Source organism: Lepisma saccharinum, chromosome 5 (assembly GCF_977018435.1).
Source record: "Lepisma saccharinum chromosome 5, izLepSacc3.1, whole genome shotgun sequence".
Taxonomy (NCBI): Eukaryota; Metazoa; Arthropoda; class Insecta; order Zygentoma; family Lepismatidae; genus Lepisma; species Lepisma saccharinum.
The window spans coordinates 36,737,087-36,753,248 of NC_139233.1; the positions used below are offsets into that span (position 1 = coordinate 36,737,087).

The 16,162-nt window shown below is 38.2% G+C and overlaps 1 protein-coding gene across 1 annotated transcript in view; it reads right to left on the minus strand.

The window, feature by feature from the left end:
* Plc21C (Phospholipase C at 21C) overlaps positions 1 to 820 on the minus strand; it is a 104,588-nt gene extending 103,768 nt beyond the window's left edge. Inside the window, exon 1 of the mRNA XM_083122433.1 lies at positions 508 to 820. Within this exon, the coding sequence (XP_082978559.1) occupies positions 508 to 606 (99 nt within the window). The 5' untranslated portion in view covers positions 607 to 820. The remainder of the gene's footprint in view (positions 1 to 507) is intronic.
* Positions 821 to 16,162: the final 15,342 nt, after the last annotated feature.

Here is a 16,162-nt window from a genome sequence, read left to right on the forward strand (position 1 = left end):
TAATCCATGCAGTATTTAAAACACGCATATATAGTGTCGGAGGTTCATACAAGGCTGATTTTGTGATGTTGTTCTTTAATTTTCTTACCATTCACGTGTTAGTTCCATTCATGTCCACATTAAAAACAGTAAAAAGTGAAAACAATTTCGAACATTCAGTAGAAGCGTACAAATTGTGCATTGATCACGAGTGACTGTACAAAACTGTACGGTTAATACCCATCGTTTGTTTATGTTTACGTCTCTTGTATGCGAGAATATATAACATAACGAAAACACTAGACGTATAACATTAACCATCTCTTTTCGCTTCGAATAACTAAACGTGAAACCCATGTACAAATCGTATTTGTTTAAAGCATCAGTCAGATTTGTCCAAAAATATAACACAAAACATCGCTGTAGCAGAAGAGAATCTAGCAGGTGGGTTAAGAACACCGGTCAGAGATAATCACCATTTCTGCGATAAGCTACTAATTATAAGATAAAAAACAAATGACAACATACCTCGTCCCATCTGATAAATTTTTCTCCATTTAGCATGCACTTCGGAACTTCCACAGGCCTCAATTGCAAAGAATGAGAGCCAGGTTTCGCTGCTGCCATACCTCACGCCATGAACAGAAGCAACAAACTGCACTTACGTTCAATAAAACTAATCCATTGATACTCTCAGTTATTCTAGCTGCAGCAGCAATAACTTCATCTTTGCTGCTATATATATTAAGGTTTCATTCGAGAACACATTAATGTGCAGGCTCACGTACAAACACTGTCTTCAGAATCACCCATTCACGCCACAGTTTACTTCTTCTTTCGCCCCCACTCCCACTTCCTGCACCGGAGTGCCTAGGAGCTGCTTACATGGAGCAGCAGGTGCATGGGTCATTCATTTTTGCAGGGTGCTGTACTTCCCTTGCGTTTTGTAAGGCGGAAAACATTTGAATAGCAGGTCAAGCGTCCACAAAAGAACTAACCCACAAGGTTTTGTAACATTTTTTTTCCGGTGATGATTGAGAAACAGGGAAAATATTTGAATAAAATATTATTTTCCTGCTTCTGACGTGCATATTCGTACTCGATTACGGACGCAAACAATAAATGGACAAAAGTAATTGATGAAATAGAAAGCACTGGAATAGAGCGACAATTGTACATATAACTATGATGTTTTTACATTTAAAATTGCTTTCCGTTGTGTTAAAATTGTGTTGCATCAATAGAGAGATATCTGACGTCATGATGTTGACATGAGATAGATATGAATAAATAGCCTATGGAAACAGCTGGAAAAGAATGGCTATGAGAAGCAGGATAGACTGGACATAAACAGAAAAAGTAAGAAAACGGGCAGGGTAGAATTGGAAGAGAAAGAAAAAGAGGAGAGAAGGTTTGGAATAAGGAGTATGGGGAAGACTACAGAAAAGATATGCAAAGTGCTTAGGAAAGCGGGAATTAAAACTTACAGGAAGGGAGGGAGAAGCATCTTAGGAATAGCGAGGAATGCTAACAAGAAAAAGGAAAACAGAGAAGAAGAAGAGGAAGGGATTATCTACGAAGTAAAATGTAAAGAATGTCAGAGTGTGTACATAGGAGAAACGAAAAAAAGGCTGAAAGACAGGTTGAAACAACATAGGGATGATGTACGACTTAAGAGAGAGAGAAATGCAATATTTAAACACACGAGAGAAACAGGACATGACATAGAGTGGGATGAGGCTAAGCAGATAGGAAGGGAGAAGAGAATGCTAGTTAGAAAATGGAAGGAAGCTAAGGAAATAGAGAAGAAAGGTGAAGAAGACACTATGAACTGGAATGGGGGACTGAAGTTAAACAAAGAATGGAAGAAGATGTTGGAAAGAGTGGAAAGGACAAGAGAAAAAGAGGAGAGGAGAAGGAAGAAAAATGAAGGTAAAAGAGCGTGAGATTAAAAAGTCCAACCACATTCTATGGAAGTAATTGTGTTTAGCCTTTTAGGTGAAAGTAAAGTTGGGAAGTGAAAGTCATCTGCTAGAAAGTTCCAAACAACTTTCTAAATAGTCTGGAGGGAGTAATGTTTGTGTATATATATTGCCCTTTTGTTGTATCTGGTTACTTTTGTACTTGATACAGAGTCTGAAGAAGACCTTGCTAGAAGGTTGAAACGTTACGTTAGTTTATGTTTTTAATAAAATAAATTACTGCCTTGGTCAGCATATTTAGTTTTTCATAATCATGGAAACAAGGCTTAATGGTGTTATAATGAATAGAAGATACCTGCACTGCCATTCATCATCTGTGACTTTGACCTAGAAAATATAGCGCTTACTGTTTATTGCAGTAAATAACAGACACTGAGAAATGACAACGAGAGGGAGAAAGAATAAGAATGAAAAAGAAAGGGAGAATGAGAGATGCAGAATACAATGGATAAAGAGACAGAAATGAAAACATGAAAATAGAGCTGAGAAAAATGATAATTAGAAACAAAACAACAAGGAGAGAGAATAAAAATAACAGCGACAGGGGTGTGCTCACCCAATCAAATTCAATAAATATATACAATTAGGAAATGTAAATGGTTCTGTAAGTATAGGCTGGTCCTCACTCCATGCATATTTTACTTGTGAATATTGCCGATAATAGAAAGTTCACAAGCTTCATCCCATAACTAGCTTTGATGTCATTTGGCGAAACTTTTGTCTAGTAAGTAAGTTTACGAAGATTTGAGCGAATACCCTGTTGAAGGAAATCAATTTAAGCTTTTCTTTCTTAATTTTGTCATTGGAAAGCTAAAGGTACTATCAGAACTCTCTTTTAAAATGTGATCTAATGAACGCTGCTATGATTAGAAGCAATCAACAGGCTTAGTAAGTCTTATGGGATACTCACAATTATAAGGTTTATGATCAAGAGTTAATCAGAATTTAGGAGGATTTGGAAGGTTGAAGCTCCCAGCATTCAATGGGGAAAAATTGATTCGAAAGCAGACATATATTGAAGAAAAAATAAATATTTGGAATGTGGAAAAATGTTAAAAAATATTTATAACTAACCATCTGACATGACTTGGGCTAAAGGTTATACACTAACTGAAACTGTGCATAAATGATGAAGTCAGCACCGGCCCTCCACATAAATCTCGGCCTGGGTATGATCAAAGTAAAAAATAATAATAAAAAAAAATAAAACATCATCTTCGCCTTGCTTCCCCCAGATACGCAGGAAATTATATCGACCTTTTTAAGTGGGTCCAAACTGCAATACCAGGAAAGAAGACATGCGGAATTTTATGTTTGATAGATGCATTTTCTTTAAAAAAAATTCACTTTTCTTCACTTCGCAATGGTGATATGATGAAAGTGATGAAGGCACTCACAAAAACACCCATGCTCAGACCGGGATTCGAACCCGGGACCCCTGCATCATTCATAGCGCAGTGCTATAACCACTCCGTGGGTAATTTGGTGTGCCACTTTCTTTATTATATCACATTTTTGCATAGTTGTCATCTTCAAATAATGCAATGTATCTAAAATAACAATTTTTAATTTGTTCTAATTAATATCGAGTATTCACAATCACTACCATACCGAGGTGACCAAATTTTAATCAGTTTTGTAGGTTTGAAAAAATTCTATCGAATTACTGAATCGATATTATTAGTGACTATCACTATTTACAAGTTCTCTTCAGTGACGTGCATTGAGTAGTAGCTAGTCTAGCAGAGATAGATCAATCAATCTCACGTCTCTAATTATTTTCAAATCACAATATTTATTGTCTTGAAGCCTCAGTTCATATGCAACACTTCTTTAGACGCGCTTCTCGTCCCTCGATGTGATCAGCTGGCAAGGCTGGATACCCTAGCTGGCAATTCCTCCGCCTTACCAGATCCAGGTATAGACAACCGCCCGAAGGGAAAGGGAAGATTTCTGCCTGTACTTCCCTTGCCCCCTCGCCCTCCGCTCCAATGGTTGAAAGCCCGTGGTTTCAGGTCCTCCAGTCTATCTCCAATAGGACAGATAGGGGATTGGTTTTCCTTCGATTCGTTTGTAAATCCTCTAAAGAACTCAGGGGAAAATTTTCTGCAGTACTTATTTTCTCTGTATATACACAACCTTCTAAACGTTGTACAATATGTATGTATAACATGGGATGTAGTTTTACTTGTATTATGCGCAGACAAAAATGTTACGGTTTCTTTTCTCTTTTATTCAAATATGCAAATATATAATGATTAAATAACAAATACTTGCTCACGCTCTCTCTCGCTCTCGTTTTAGTAGTGTTTTATTTAAATATACTAATAATTTGGCCTCCAATAAAAAATGGGTAAGCTAAAGAGTAATAAATATGGATGTATTAATTTGGCAAGAAAACGCGCGTTCTAATTGTTGTTGTTGGTTTGGTTTATTTTACTTCACATTTCTGCCACATTTGGTTATCGCGAAAATGAGGATGAGTGATGATATAATGAAATTGATGAAGGGACCTCACAAAGAACAATTCAGGTCGGAATTCGAGCCCGTGACGAGCGCCCATTCTTGTTTCTATGTGTTGTACTCTGCAGTGAATAATGAAATAATTTGGAATAAAAAATGTATCCCAGAACTCAAAAAGCCAAATGAATATCATTGAAGAAAGTAGAAAAAAATTGTGTTTTGTTACCTGTTTATCTCCTTTAATATATTGAATTTTTTCCACCTCCCATCGCTTTTTCTAGCTGTATAGATTTAATCGCGATAAGTAGCTAATGAGCTTATGGAAGTCACGACTCACTAGGGACAATCATAAACAGAAAACTCTGAACTCCTGATTTCACAGTGCCCTGCAGATGCACTGGAAGGAAATTATTTGTATTTTCCCCCCTTTCTTTAGCGTTGCTTTTCCACCACTTTACCTAAATTCTGCGATGACGATGAACGTTGATTAAATTAAACGGATGAAGAGTGGTTACAAAGGAAAGCTCATGCACAGGCCAGGGCTTGACCCGGATCCTTCAGTAACGAGATCGTGAGATGGAGAAATTAGGGAAATCAAGCAATGCAATTTTTTTTAAAAAAAAAAAAAAAAAACGTTAATCATATACAAATATGGTGTTTCAAAAATCCAATTGAAATTTACGTACCACTGAGTAAATACGCAGTTTGCTTTGTCGATACCCACGTATCCGAATAGTTGGAGTTTCCACTCATGTTTGTTGTCTGCCGACCTCCGTGGGGGAGTGCAAGTGGTCCCGGATCGGTACCCGGTGGAGGCACATAGTGGTTCGGATCCCACTTTAAACTGTAGGTCCAGTCCCGATTAACTTTTATGTACATAAAGTGGACTTAAACACAAAACAACAAACCGAGGGGGAGTAGCTATCACTGCACGCTACGACACCAGTCTCTTTATTAATTGTATTGTATCATTTTCGCGATTAACCAAATGTGTCAGCGACGCTAAGTAGCATAAATCAAATCATTGATTGATTGTTTGATTTGGTTTGTTTTACTTCGCTTTTCCTACACTTTTGGCTAATCGGCAAGATGATACGATAAAATTGATGAACACAAATAACACCCATGCCCAGGTCGGGGTTCGAATCCGGGATCTCTGCCTTAATAGTCAAATCAACATGTTTTGGATTTTCGAAAGTGGGTGGGAAAACATGTGCTTCTTTTCAGTAGTCCTTCCTCATTTTGCAATCCTTTCCTTTCTTTGACGTTCTATTTTTAGGAATACTGGACCCTAAATGGGGGAGGGGGAATATGACCCACACCAACCTCCCTTGGGCACGCTACTGATTGCTACCCCAAGTGTAGACATCACCACACGTCACTGGTTCTCTTCCAACATATAAATTTTCACTATCAGTTATGCAGTTCTTATGATTAACTTGCATGAATTTCAAAGAAGAGGAAGAAAGGGGTGGAAAGAAATCTTGACTCAAGGGTGTCAGAGACCTATAATGAGTGGTGATTTATTCATTCTAGTCTTTGGACTTTTTACAACAGTGGTTAAAAGTCCAATAACTAGAACCTATAATGAGGTAGCCAAATTAAAGAAAAAAATTGCAAATAATCCAGTAGTGATTTTTTTAAAATCCACATGCTCAAATAGACTAATTGTCACTAGATTTCCATTTTAAACTGTAGTTCATTGGTCTTCCACTGGAAATCGAACCCAGGAATACTTAATTATAAGGCGAGAGCGTTATGCGATCGGAGAGACGATATACAGAAATAACTCCGTCAACCGCATCATTTTATCATAACATAAGATGCGTCCATTTAAGAGGTGGATTACTATTATTATAATGATTGGCCAATGGACGTCGGCAGAATTTTTTCCAAGGAGGGGCAAGCATGGTAAATTTTCCAGGGGGATAAACTAGACTTATTTCCCCCTTAATAGTGCTGCCCCCTCAAAGAAACACTGATTAAAATTCAAGCTCTAATGTTCCTACAACACCCACCCTTCCAATAATTAACATAAATTACTGTGAATGAAATGTGTGTAATGTATAAATTTAAAGTACGTAATATCAATTTTCCATGGGGGGAAATGTCACTTTCTCCCCCTTCCGGACGCCCATGGATTGGCCTGAGATTTAAACTATTTCTTTCACGTACGGGCAAAAATATTTGAGACTTGTATAAAGCATCGTCGTTGTTCGCGAAGTTTTCTGTTTTGATAAAAAATGAAGCCTTGTGGAGTTGAAATTACTACCTCAACTTTCAAAGTGCTATGAACTGTTGATACTCTATTTGTGGAAAGTAATCAAGACTGATTTGACTCATTGTTATATTTCAAGTCGATTATCTGCTAGTATTGTGACCAATGGTGACGGTGAGGTTGAATGGTAATTAGACGAACCTCTTGAAGTGACGAACACAAAGATGCACGGGGTCCCGGGTTCGTTACCGGGTGGAGGCACATAGTAGCTCGGATCCAACTTTAAACTGTAGGTCCTGTCCCGATTAGCCTTAACTGTGCATAAAGTGGACTTAAAACACCAAATCAATCAATCAATCAAACAAGCACGGAGACACAAACCACCAAAAGGAATATTTTGACTGCGGTTACAGGCACCAGAGACTCATTTGCCTACAAGAATACAGTTTCCAGGGTGTATTATTTAGGAGGGAGTTTGACATTTGAGTGTGTTCGAATAGGTCACACTTACAGCACAAATAATCTGTGAAAAAGATACGAATTACTGAATACGATGTTTGATGAATTTCTTGCTTTCAAATCGCTTTCTACACAAGGTAAAAGGGAGATCTCGAGTGAAAGACAGAGAGGAGGGGAGGATATATGTTAGTCAAACTTACATAATGCCTTACGTTTGTACTGCCCACCCTAATTTATCAATATACAGCTTCTGCCCACCCGATCGAAAAATTCTGGCGCCGCCCCTGAAATCTACAACAGATAATGAGAGAAAATTAAAATATAGATTTGGTTTTTGTTTTAGCGTCGCCTTTATGCCACTTTTGCCTAATCGCGACGATAAGGGATGATATGATGGAATTGATGAAGGGACACTCACAAAGAATACTCATGCCAAGGAATGGATTCAAACCTAGGACCTCTTGCGTCATAGCGCGCTGTTCTAACCACTCCGCCACGGCGGACGGTCAATACAGAAAGACATAGAAATAGGAGAGAGGATAATTTGAAAGGACAGAGAAACAGTATAAAATAGAAAGAGAGAGAAGTGGCTGAACGGAAGAAATAACAAAGAGAGAAATGAACAGAATAATAAGAAAGTGTGACTAAGATATATAAAAGTAACAAGAAGGGATATAAGAAGAGAAACGGAATGAGAATGATCTGTCCATCCAATAAATTTTGCACGGATGGTGAAAAGTATCCGGCCTAAAGTCGGCCTTGGCTAGGACGCCAGGGGTCCAAGGTTCGAATCCCAGACTGGGCATTTGTGATCCTTCATCCTCTCTCTTTGTTAATTTCAACATATAATCACGCATCCTTATCGCCGCGGTAAGCCAAAAGATGCAGAAAAGCGACGCTAAATAACAAAAAGAGTTTCTGAGTCGCCTGTAGTTTGCGATATGTGTTTTACGGGCGTATTATATCATATTAGATGCAACATTTACGAACGGTTTCTTTCAGTGTCTAAAAGGGGAGGAGGCAATATGGGCAGCAGTAACCTTGGGGTTGAACCGGTCCGTCAACCCCTCCCCACCTAAATTGACATCCTTCAACAAAAAATCAGAAACATGTTATGTTTATTGTTAATAACTGAAATAACGTTTAGTTAGAGAGGATTGAACAGAAGAACGAAGTAAAAAATTGGTTAAATCGAGAAAAGTGAGTGAGAAATATAGAAACCACGTTATGTTTTCAAATTCTACCATTTAACAAAATAATTAATGGTTTCACAGTTTCGAAATTCCCAAAATAAGAGTTTTATGTATGTGTAAGAGGGCACGCACTATGAATACCATGAATAAAATTTCACCCTGCTTTTAAATATTTTTCTTGAACGAGGTGTCTAAGGTTGATAACAAAATAAAATAACTATGCACTTAATGCACTAACTGTATTAAATATAAAAAATAATAAAAATCAGTTGTGCTGGATATTCACTAATTTGGTTGATTGACTAGAAAAGTGTCCCCAAGCATATAATAATAATAATGATAATAATAATAATTTATGAATAAAATTTGTCTATTTTTATTATTTATAGTTTATTTTACGTTACAATAATAATTATAAGGACATTGATAATTATTATTATTGTTATTATTTCTACCATTCAACTCTTATAAATGGACTGACACCGCATACAAAAAATTTTGGAGACGGCCATGACAGTAAGTAAATACTTCAATATTAATAAATATAGTGTACACGTACAATTGATTACGTGTTCATTATTATTATTATTATTAATATGAAAATACAAGCTCATATGCAACAAGTGTAAATTCACTTCAATGTCTTGTGTGGAAAGAACCGTCATGAAAATGTAGAGTTCCACGTTAGATTATAAGATTTAAGGTAGCCTATAAATTAATTGCTCATTAATAATATATTGTTCTGTTATAACCATAGAACACTGATATATTGAGAAAATAAGATGTTTAGCTCAATTTTTCACACTTCTGCAACAGTGACTTAGAAACTTTAATCATATCATAAAATCGTGTGAAATGTTGTACAGTGGGATCCATGAGTATTACCGTGCAAATTGTCCATCAAATGTTCGTGCATTTTATTTACTAACCCAATAAGAGCTTCAAGAATTAAAAGAAAACTCAAAACAAACTGTTGACAACTTCTGCACCAGCATACATAAAAATGCATTGCTTAAAAACACATAGGATGTAAGAGAAAAAATAATGAAAATAGTCATGGACAAATTACCGAACAATACTAGTGAATCCCACGGTACGTGGTGCTAAATATTTTCAGACTTGAAAAAGGTTCGGTTGGATGATTAAGCTATTATTTACTTACCTTGCATTGTTCCTAACGGTGCTACTCGACGACGACGTAAAGTTTGGTGATCAAGCTCTTTAAGTGGTCGACCTTCGATGTCGCCAACGAAATTCCAGGATTCAGATCTCGGTCCTGCCATGGGTGTTCTTTGCGAATGTCCCTTCGTCAATTTCATCATATCATCACTCATCTTCATCGTCGCGATTAGCCAAAAGTGACAAAAAGCAACGATAATAACAATAATACAAATCGGTAAAGGTAAGGTTTCCTTATGAAATATTTCTGCCTCATTTCATCGAATTTATTACATACAACTTATTTACAATTTATTCCATACCCCGACCAGACCTGCAGCGTCTACTTCTTGAATAATAAATTAATAACAACTTCATCTATACTGCTACATTTGCACTATAGGTGAGATTAAAGTAAAACCTCAGAAGGAGTCTCCACTTTCTACAATACCAGTATAGTAAATAAATACACAATAAATAAATATAGTATTACTTTTGTTATTCAAGTTATGTCTAGCAAACATGTAAGTGCTTCTATGTTGCGAGTAAGAAGCGTTCTGGCGCTGTCTGGCATGTCAAAATCTTTCCATTCGCAGAGAAGATTTTCATAAGACAAATAACATGTACAAATACATACAAAACCCTAAACTATATATTCAAATACAGGATATAATTACAGAGAGATTGAAATGTCTCGAAACGGATTAATACAGGGTGATTCTTTATGTAGTTTACAACTTCAATAATTTATAATTATTTATTGGAACCACATACAGACTTGGTTTATATGTCATTATGCCGCAAAACACTTCAAGTTTTTTATTAGAAATCTGTTACGGTTCAATGTGTGCACCGTTGGTCATCCTGGACACATCCCAACGAAAGTCAATTTCCTGCCAAACATTAACCAGCATTTCAGGGGTAACATTAGCGATGGCTGTTGTTATGCGATCTTGAAGTTCATGATGATTATGAGGTAGGGGAGGGGTGTACACCCTATCTTTCACAAACGCCCACAAAAAAAGTCGAGTGGAGTGTTTCTTCGAACCAGAACACGCACTTAGCTCTTTCCGCACCAGTGAAAGCCATTTTCAACGATAGACCGGTGGCGCCGCATGTGATCAACTCCACAACTACACACTACGTGAGTCAAAACTTGAAGTGTTTTGCTGCATATGACATATAAACCAAGTCTGAATGTGGTTCCAATAAATAATTATAATTTATTGAAGTTGTAAACTACATAAAGAATCACCCTGTATAGGTACACAACTGTTTAGGCAACTTGACTGATCCCTACTTGTTCACCTGTTTGATTCTGGTAGCACTAACCAGAAGCAACTTACAATCACACACTAAACAAGACATTAAAAAATAAAATTACATTTTAAAAAAACAATTTAAACACAAAAAAATATCTCAAATCAAAATGATTCTTTTACTACCACTCCAGATACAATAAATTGCAACAAAGCCTATCATCTGAGTTCAATGTTTGAGTTTCAGTAGGTTTAGGTTTCAGTTTGTTACAAACATTTTTTTCACGTTTAGTGAAGGTCAATGAACAGTGGACTTAAAGGTTCGTGAAGGTCGGTCTATTAGACTAAATATAAGGAGAAATTCAATATTATAATAAATCGCTAAATGTATTTAAGCTCCAAAAGTAAGAAAATGACTAAGGCTGTGTCCGAAAGCTGCAAGACCATACTTGAAGCGAGCATACTTCGAGAGCATACTCGCAGTGCGGTCTTGAAGCCTGGAAGCGGAAAGCTTTCGAACTGCACTTCGACTGCAGCGCCAACACAAGTGAGGAATGCAACAAAAGTTGCTTCGAAACTAAAATTATCAAACATCGACTGTATGTGCCACTCTTGTTTTCCGTGAACAACACACACATGACTCGGCGTGCAGTTTATATAACACAGCACGTTATTAATTATAGAAATATGAAAGAAATTTGCTCTTTCAAATTAATTTTCACACATTCCGCAACATGGTTTACGATCGCGGGAAAATAAATTCTTTTCTCACTTTTAAACACCTTCTCACTATAGAAGAAAGAAACCACGCATATATGAATAAAACCAATAAATAAAATTACATAGTATTTTAAAAACTTGTTTACTTACATTTCCACACAATGGAAGAACTACAACTACCAGCTGATTGACTTCAGACGTCCATTTTTTAACAAATGAAAAGCAAGCACAGATCGCAAGTGTGCACCGCTCGTGTGCTGTGTCCTCTGGTCTTGTACACTCGTTTGCTTGGCGCTTTCGAACTGCACTAGGTGACGTCACTTCCGTCAAGACTGTACTTCAAGTATGTACTTTGTACCTTTTGGACACAGCCTAAATAAAGACCTAAAATGCCACGAACATGCCTTATTGGACCGTAAATGCTAAGGAATGCACAAAAATGCCCCAACAAATCCATCATACAGCTTAACCAAAATAAGAATGAACTCGGCAAACTCACGAACTAAAGTGAATAGTCATTTGTTTTCTCCTGAGCCCTGCGAATACAGCACCACAAGGGCATTCTTATCTCGGTCAAGCTGGAAGTACCTTAATTCGTCACAAAACATGTACAGTCACCAGCAATAAAATGAGAACCTAGATCCTGAAATACTCGCTTCCCTGCTAGGCATTATGTGTTGCCTAACTTTACGGCGATAAGTGGGTTATAATAGCAAATTTTGAATGACGACTTCTACAACGGGCTACACACACAACGCCTTGCAGGAAAGCGAGTATTCAGGATCTAGGTGTTCCACTTCAACTGCTGGTGACTGTACATACTAGAGCAAGTACGTTGGTGGATTACCAGAAAGAATATGCATATTCATAAAAATCATAGCCCTAATTATTATTTCCTTTTGTGGCAGCTAATGGGAATATTTCAGTGTATTAACTATGCTAGGAGACACGAAGCAGGCGTCTATACAGAAGTGCGTTGTTGCCACATATGTGAAAGGCAAAGTGAAGAAGGGCCAAGAATCATTGTTTCCCGAACACTGTGTGGTAACCAGTGTTTGTGTGCATACGTGTAAACGATTGTCTACATTATATGTGTACTACGTAATACACGTGGCGTAGATAATGTAGCCTGTGCAAACAACATGATGACGAGAGTTACTTAAACAACTGGCGTTAATGAAACGAAATATGATTACTCTGAATTTCAATTGTTGAAGAAGTGTGAGAAGTAGCCAGCACTATGCTTTACAATTAAACATAATTTTCCACTGTATCAAACGGGATATAATAACAATTCTCATCAGTGGCGGCGATTGGGTTCCAAAATTAGGGGGTAAGGTGCATAAAGTTATGGTGGGGGGCAAGGTCAGTTTACTTTCCCTTGGTGCATAAGGTTTAGCATAGTGCAGGTGCAAAAGTGGCAAAAAGTGGGGGCGGGGGCCAATTGTTCCCCTCTCCCCCCATAATCTCCGCCACTGATACTCAAGACTGCTTGAAAAATGCAATAAGCTACTCTCACAATCGCCACGTGCTTATTGTCTGCATTTTACCTTTTTCCCCAACAGATGTTGCTTGAAAAAGAGTAGGATCGCTTTTATCTGGATATGAACCAACATGGTTGCAAAATTAAAGTTTTCTTTCCAACAAGTGTAAAAATTAATATTTAGTGTGGTGTACATTGCCTAAGTAGATATTAGCTGCGTTCTAGGAGAAGAGGGATACGCAGTAAAATATTTCATAATTACCATTTATAACTTTCGTCTTGAAATTTGTTGATGGAGAAAAATAAGGAGTTCATTGGCAGTACTACAGCGCCTTGAATAACGTAGTGTGGAAAACGACCCAAGAAACTGGTTCCCCAGACGAATGAGAAATTTAGATGGCAGTGTGATCAATGTCGGTGCTAATTTTCTTATGAAAGTAATGCGGCTTTGTTAGTTTTTGGAATATATTATGTAGATTTGTTTGTCTTGAAAGGTGATACGTGAATTGATGGAAACAGTTATATTTGTGGAGTGATTTGCAGTCACGAAATGGCATTAATTTGGAAAGAAAAGTAAAATAAAATAAATAAATAAATAGCATGTGTGCGTAACACAAGAAGAAACATCGCAATGTGATTCCGGACGTCAGGTCTTGGACAGTGTATTAGAGTTTATTTTTCTATGTTATTAGAATATAAATCGTATCCTGAGAGATATTTCATACCGAGGCGACAAACCACAAATGTCGCTTGAAAGCGAGCAGTCGGAAATCAATGCAGCCTTTCGAACCGTAGGGACAAAAGCTCTGATTGCACCGTTTCCTCAAGGAGATTTTACACCAAAGCGACACGCGACAAACGATACGAGGATTTCACACCAAAGCGACACGGGTCATTCGGTCCAAGGCAACTTTCATACCGAAGTGACACATGTTGCTTGGAAAGGAGCCAATCAAGAGCAACATTTCACATCGTAGCGGCATGACGGGAAGCACAGGCCAGCGTTCGGTTGGTGAAATCCTCAAGCGATAAGTGTCGCGTGCCACTTGTCGCTTTGGTGCGCAATCTCACTAAAGCAAGACACTCATTGCATCGCGTATGCGCGAACTACAAACCACGGCAACATGTTGCAAGCTATTGAGGAAATGGCCCAGTTTGAGCGACGCAGAAGCGACAAAGCGACACGTGTGGCTTATCGTGTCGCCTAGATCTGTTGTTGTAATGTGCGGTTTATCGTGTCGCCTATCTGTTCTTCGCAAGCAACGCTTGCTAATAGACTGAAGGCACCATGTCGCTTGTTGCTTAGTTGGGAACTCCCCCTGTAGCGCGTCGCTTCGGTCTCAGCACCCTTCCTTTAAGGAGCTTTCCGACCGAAGTAACAAGTAGCACGCGAATACACTATATGAACGTGTCGTTTGCTGTTTGGACCCTCATGTGCAATGAATGCTATTTTACAGTCTGGAAGTGTGTGTCACTAGTGTGACAGTGTGAACATCCCGTGTCGCTTGTCCCATTGGTTTGAAAGTTGCCTTACACTCATGTCGATGGCACTAAGAAAGTTTTGTGGGGTTCCCCTTGTCGTTTCATGCAATCATCATTATCATCATCGCCGTGATTAGTTTAAGAAAAGAGACAGTAAATATCCAAAATACAAATGCTTCAGTGCGTATATATTTAAAAGAAATGATGATGATGATAATAATAATGAACCTAATTCATACACAAAAATTTAGTTGCCAAGAACATTCCACGCGTATTTTTTCTCCCGTATTATTAACGAAAGTATGACGATAACAGGACGAGGTCGACTGTCTAGAATGTTCGTTAATATCTTCGCGACCTCTGTACCAAATATCATAGCAATTATCACATTCATAGAAATGCTTCATGTAAAAGAATCAGACGTTGCAGCGAAAACTCCATTTACTTCCATTATAAGCAGTCGAACACCAAGCACCGGGGTCAACACCAGCGCCTCTAGCGGATCATTTTCGAGTGGAACCATCCAGAGAGCGCAGATCCATGCCGTTTTCCACACTACGTTATTCTAGGCGCTGTAGTAGTACTGTCTTTCCTTCTTTTCCCGAGTTTTTTACTGTTCTCATTTGAAAATCTTGGAGGGTGCTGTAGCCTCATCAACTCCGTCCTGAGTATGCCAGTGTGTGCAAATTACATAAGCTATGAGCGAATATAATCTACGCGTAGACAACAGATGCAGACATAGACTTATAAATCGACTTTGGTCTGTTGCTGTTCACGCTCTTGGCGATCGTTGGCCATTGTGGCAGAAACCACGCTAACTACTGTTAACACCAGGTTATGTGCATGTGTTTGGAAATGGGGGGGGGGGGGGCTACGCTACGCTACACGGTGGGAATGCTCAAATGTACATACAGTTCGCTAACCTCTACCGCGGAAACTGAACAAAACGAGTTACATAAAGAAAGTGAGAATGAAACTACGAAGCGGCAACAGCTTGTGAATGATCGCTGCTTTTCTGGATTCCATTCACCCTTTACTGTCCAGCAAACGAAATTTCTCTCCTTTCCGATTGACACAGAAACTAGTGCGGGAAGTTAAGAGGGTGGAAATAAAAGCGGTTTGGTGCCAACGTTCACTATTCAGCATTGCCTAGTCTAATCGTCAATTCTTTTCCCCGACTTCTTCTGAATATCATGCAGTAAGGTATGGATGGCAGTGTGCGTAATTGATAATACATGCAAGTTCAGAAATTGTGTCTCTCAGAAGGATAAATGAGAATAGTCCACAGAATTCACTCCAAGAAGAAGATGGCTCGATATTTTCAACCTTTCGGCCATGGTGAGATAGATACGGGGAAATATCATGACCTCCTTTCCAGATCGAAACCAGGAACTGAATAACAGTGACCATTTTCGGAGACACAGTAAGTGACACTTTTCAGAGTTCAGAGGACCAACCCCTCTTCAATCGGAAATCTAGAAATCCGTGGACAGTCTGACAAAGAACGGCACAAATTACTCTAAATATTTTTGCTGCTGTAGTGCTACGAAAAAAAATATTGCTACTATAATAGAGTAGAAAAATGATAATACATTTTGGTGGGGCTAGGTCAATGGTGGCTTCACTCACAATAGTAAAAATTACGAAACGTATGTACAGTCACTGACAATAAAAATTCTAGATTCTGAAATACTCGCTTCCCTGCAAGGCGTTATGTGTGTTGCCTAACTCTACGGCGACGATAGAATTTACCATTGGAAATTTAC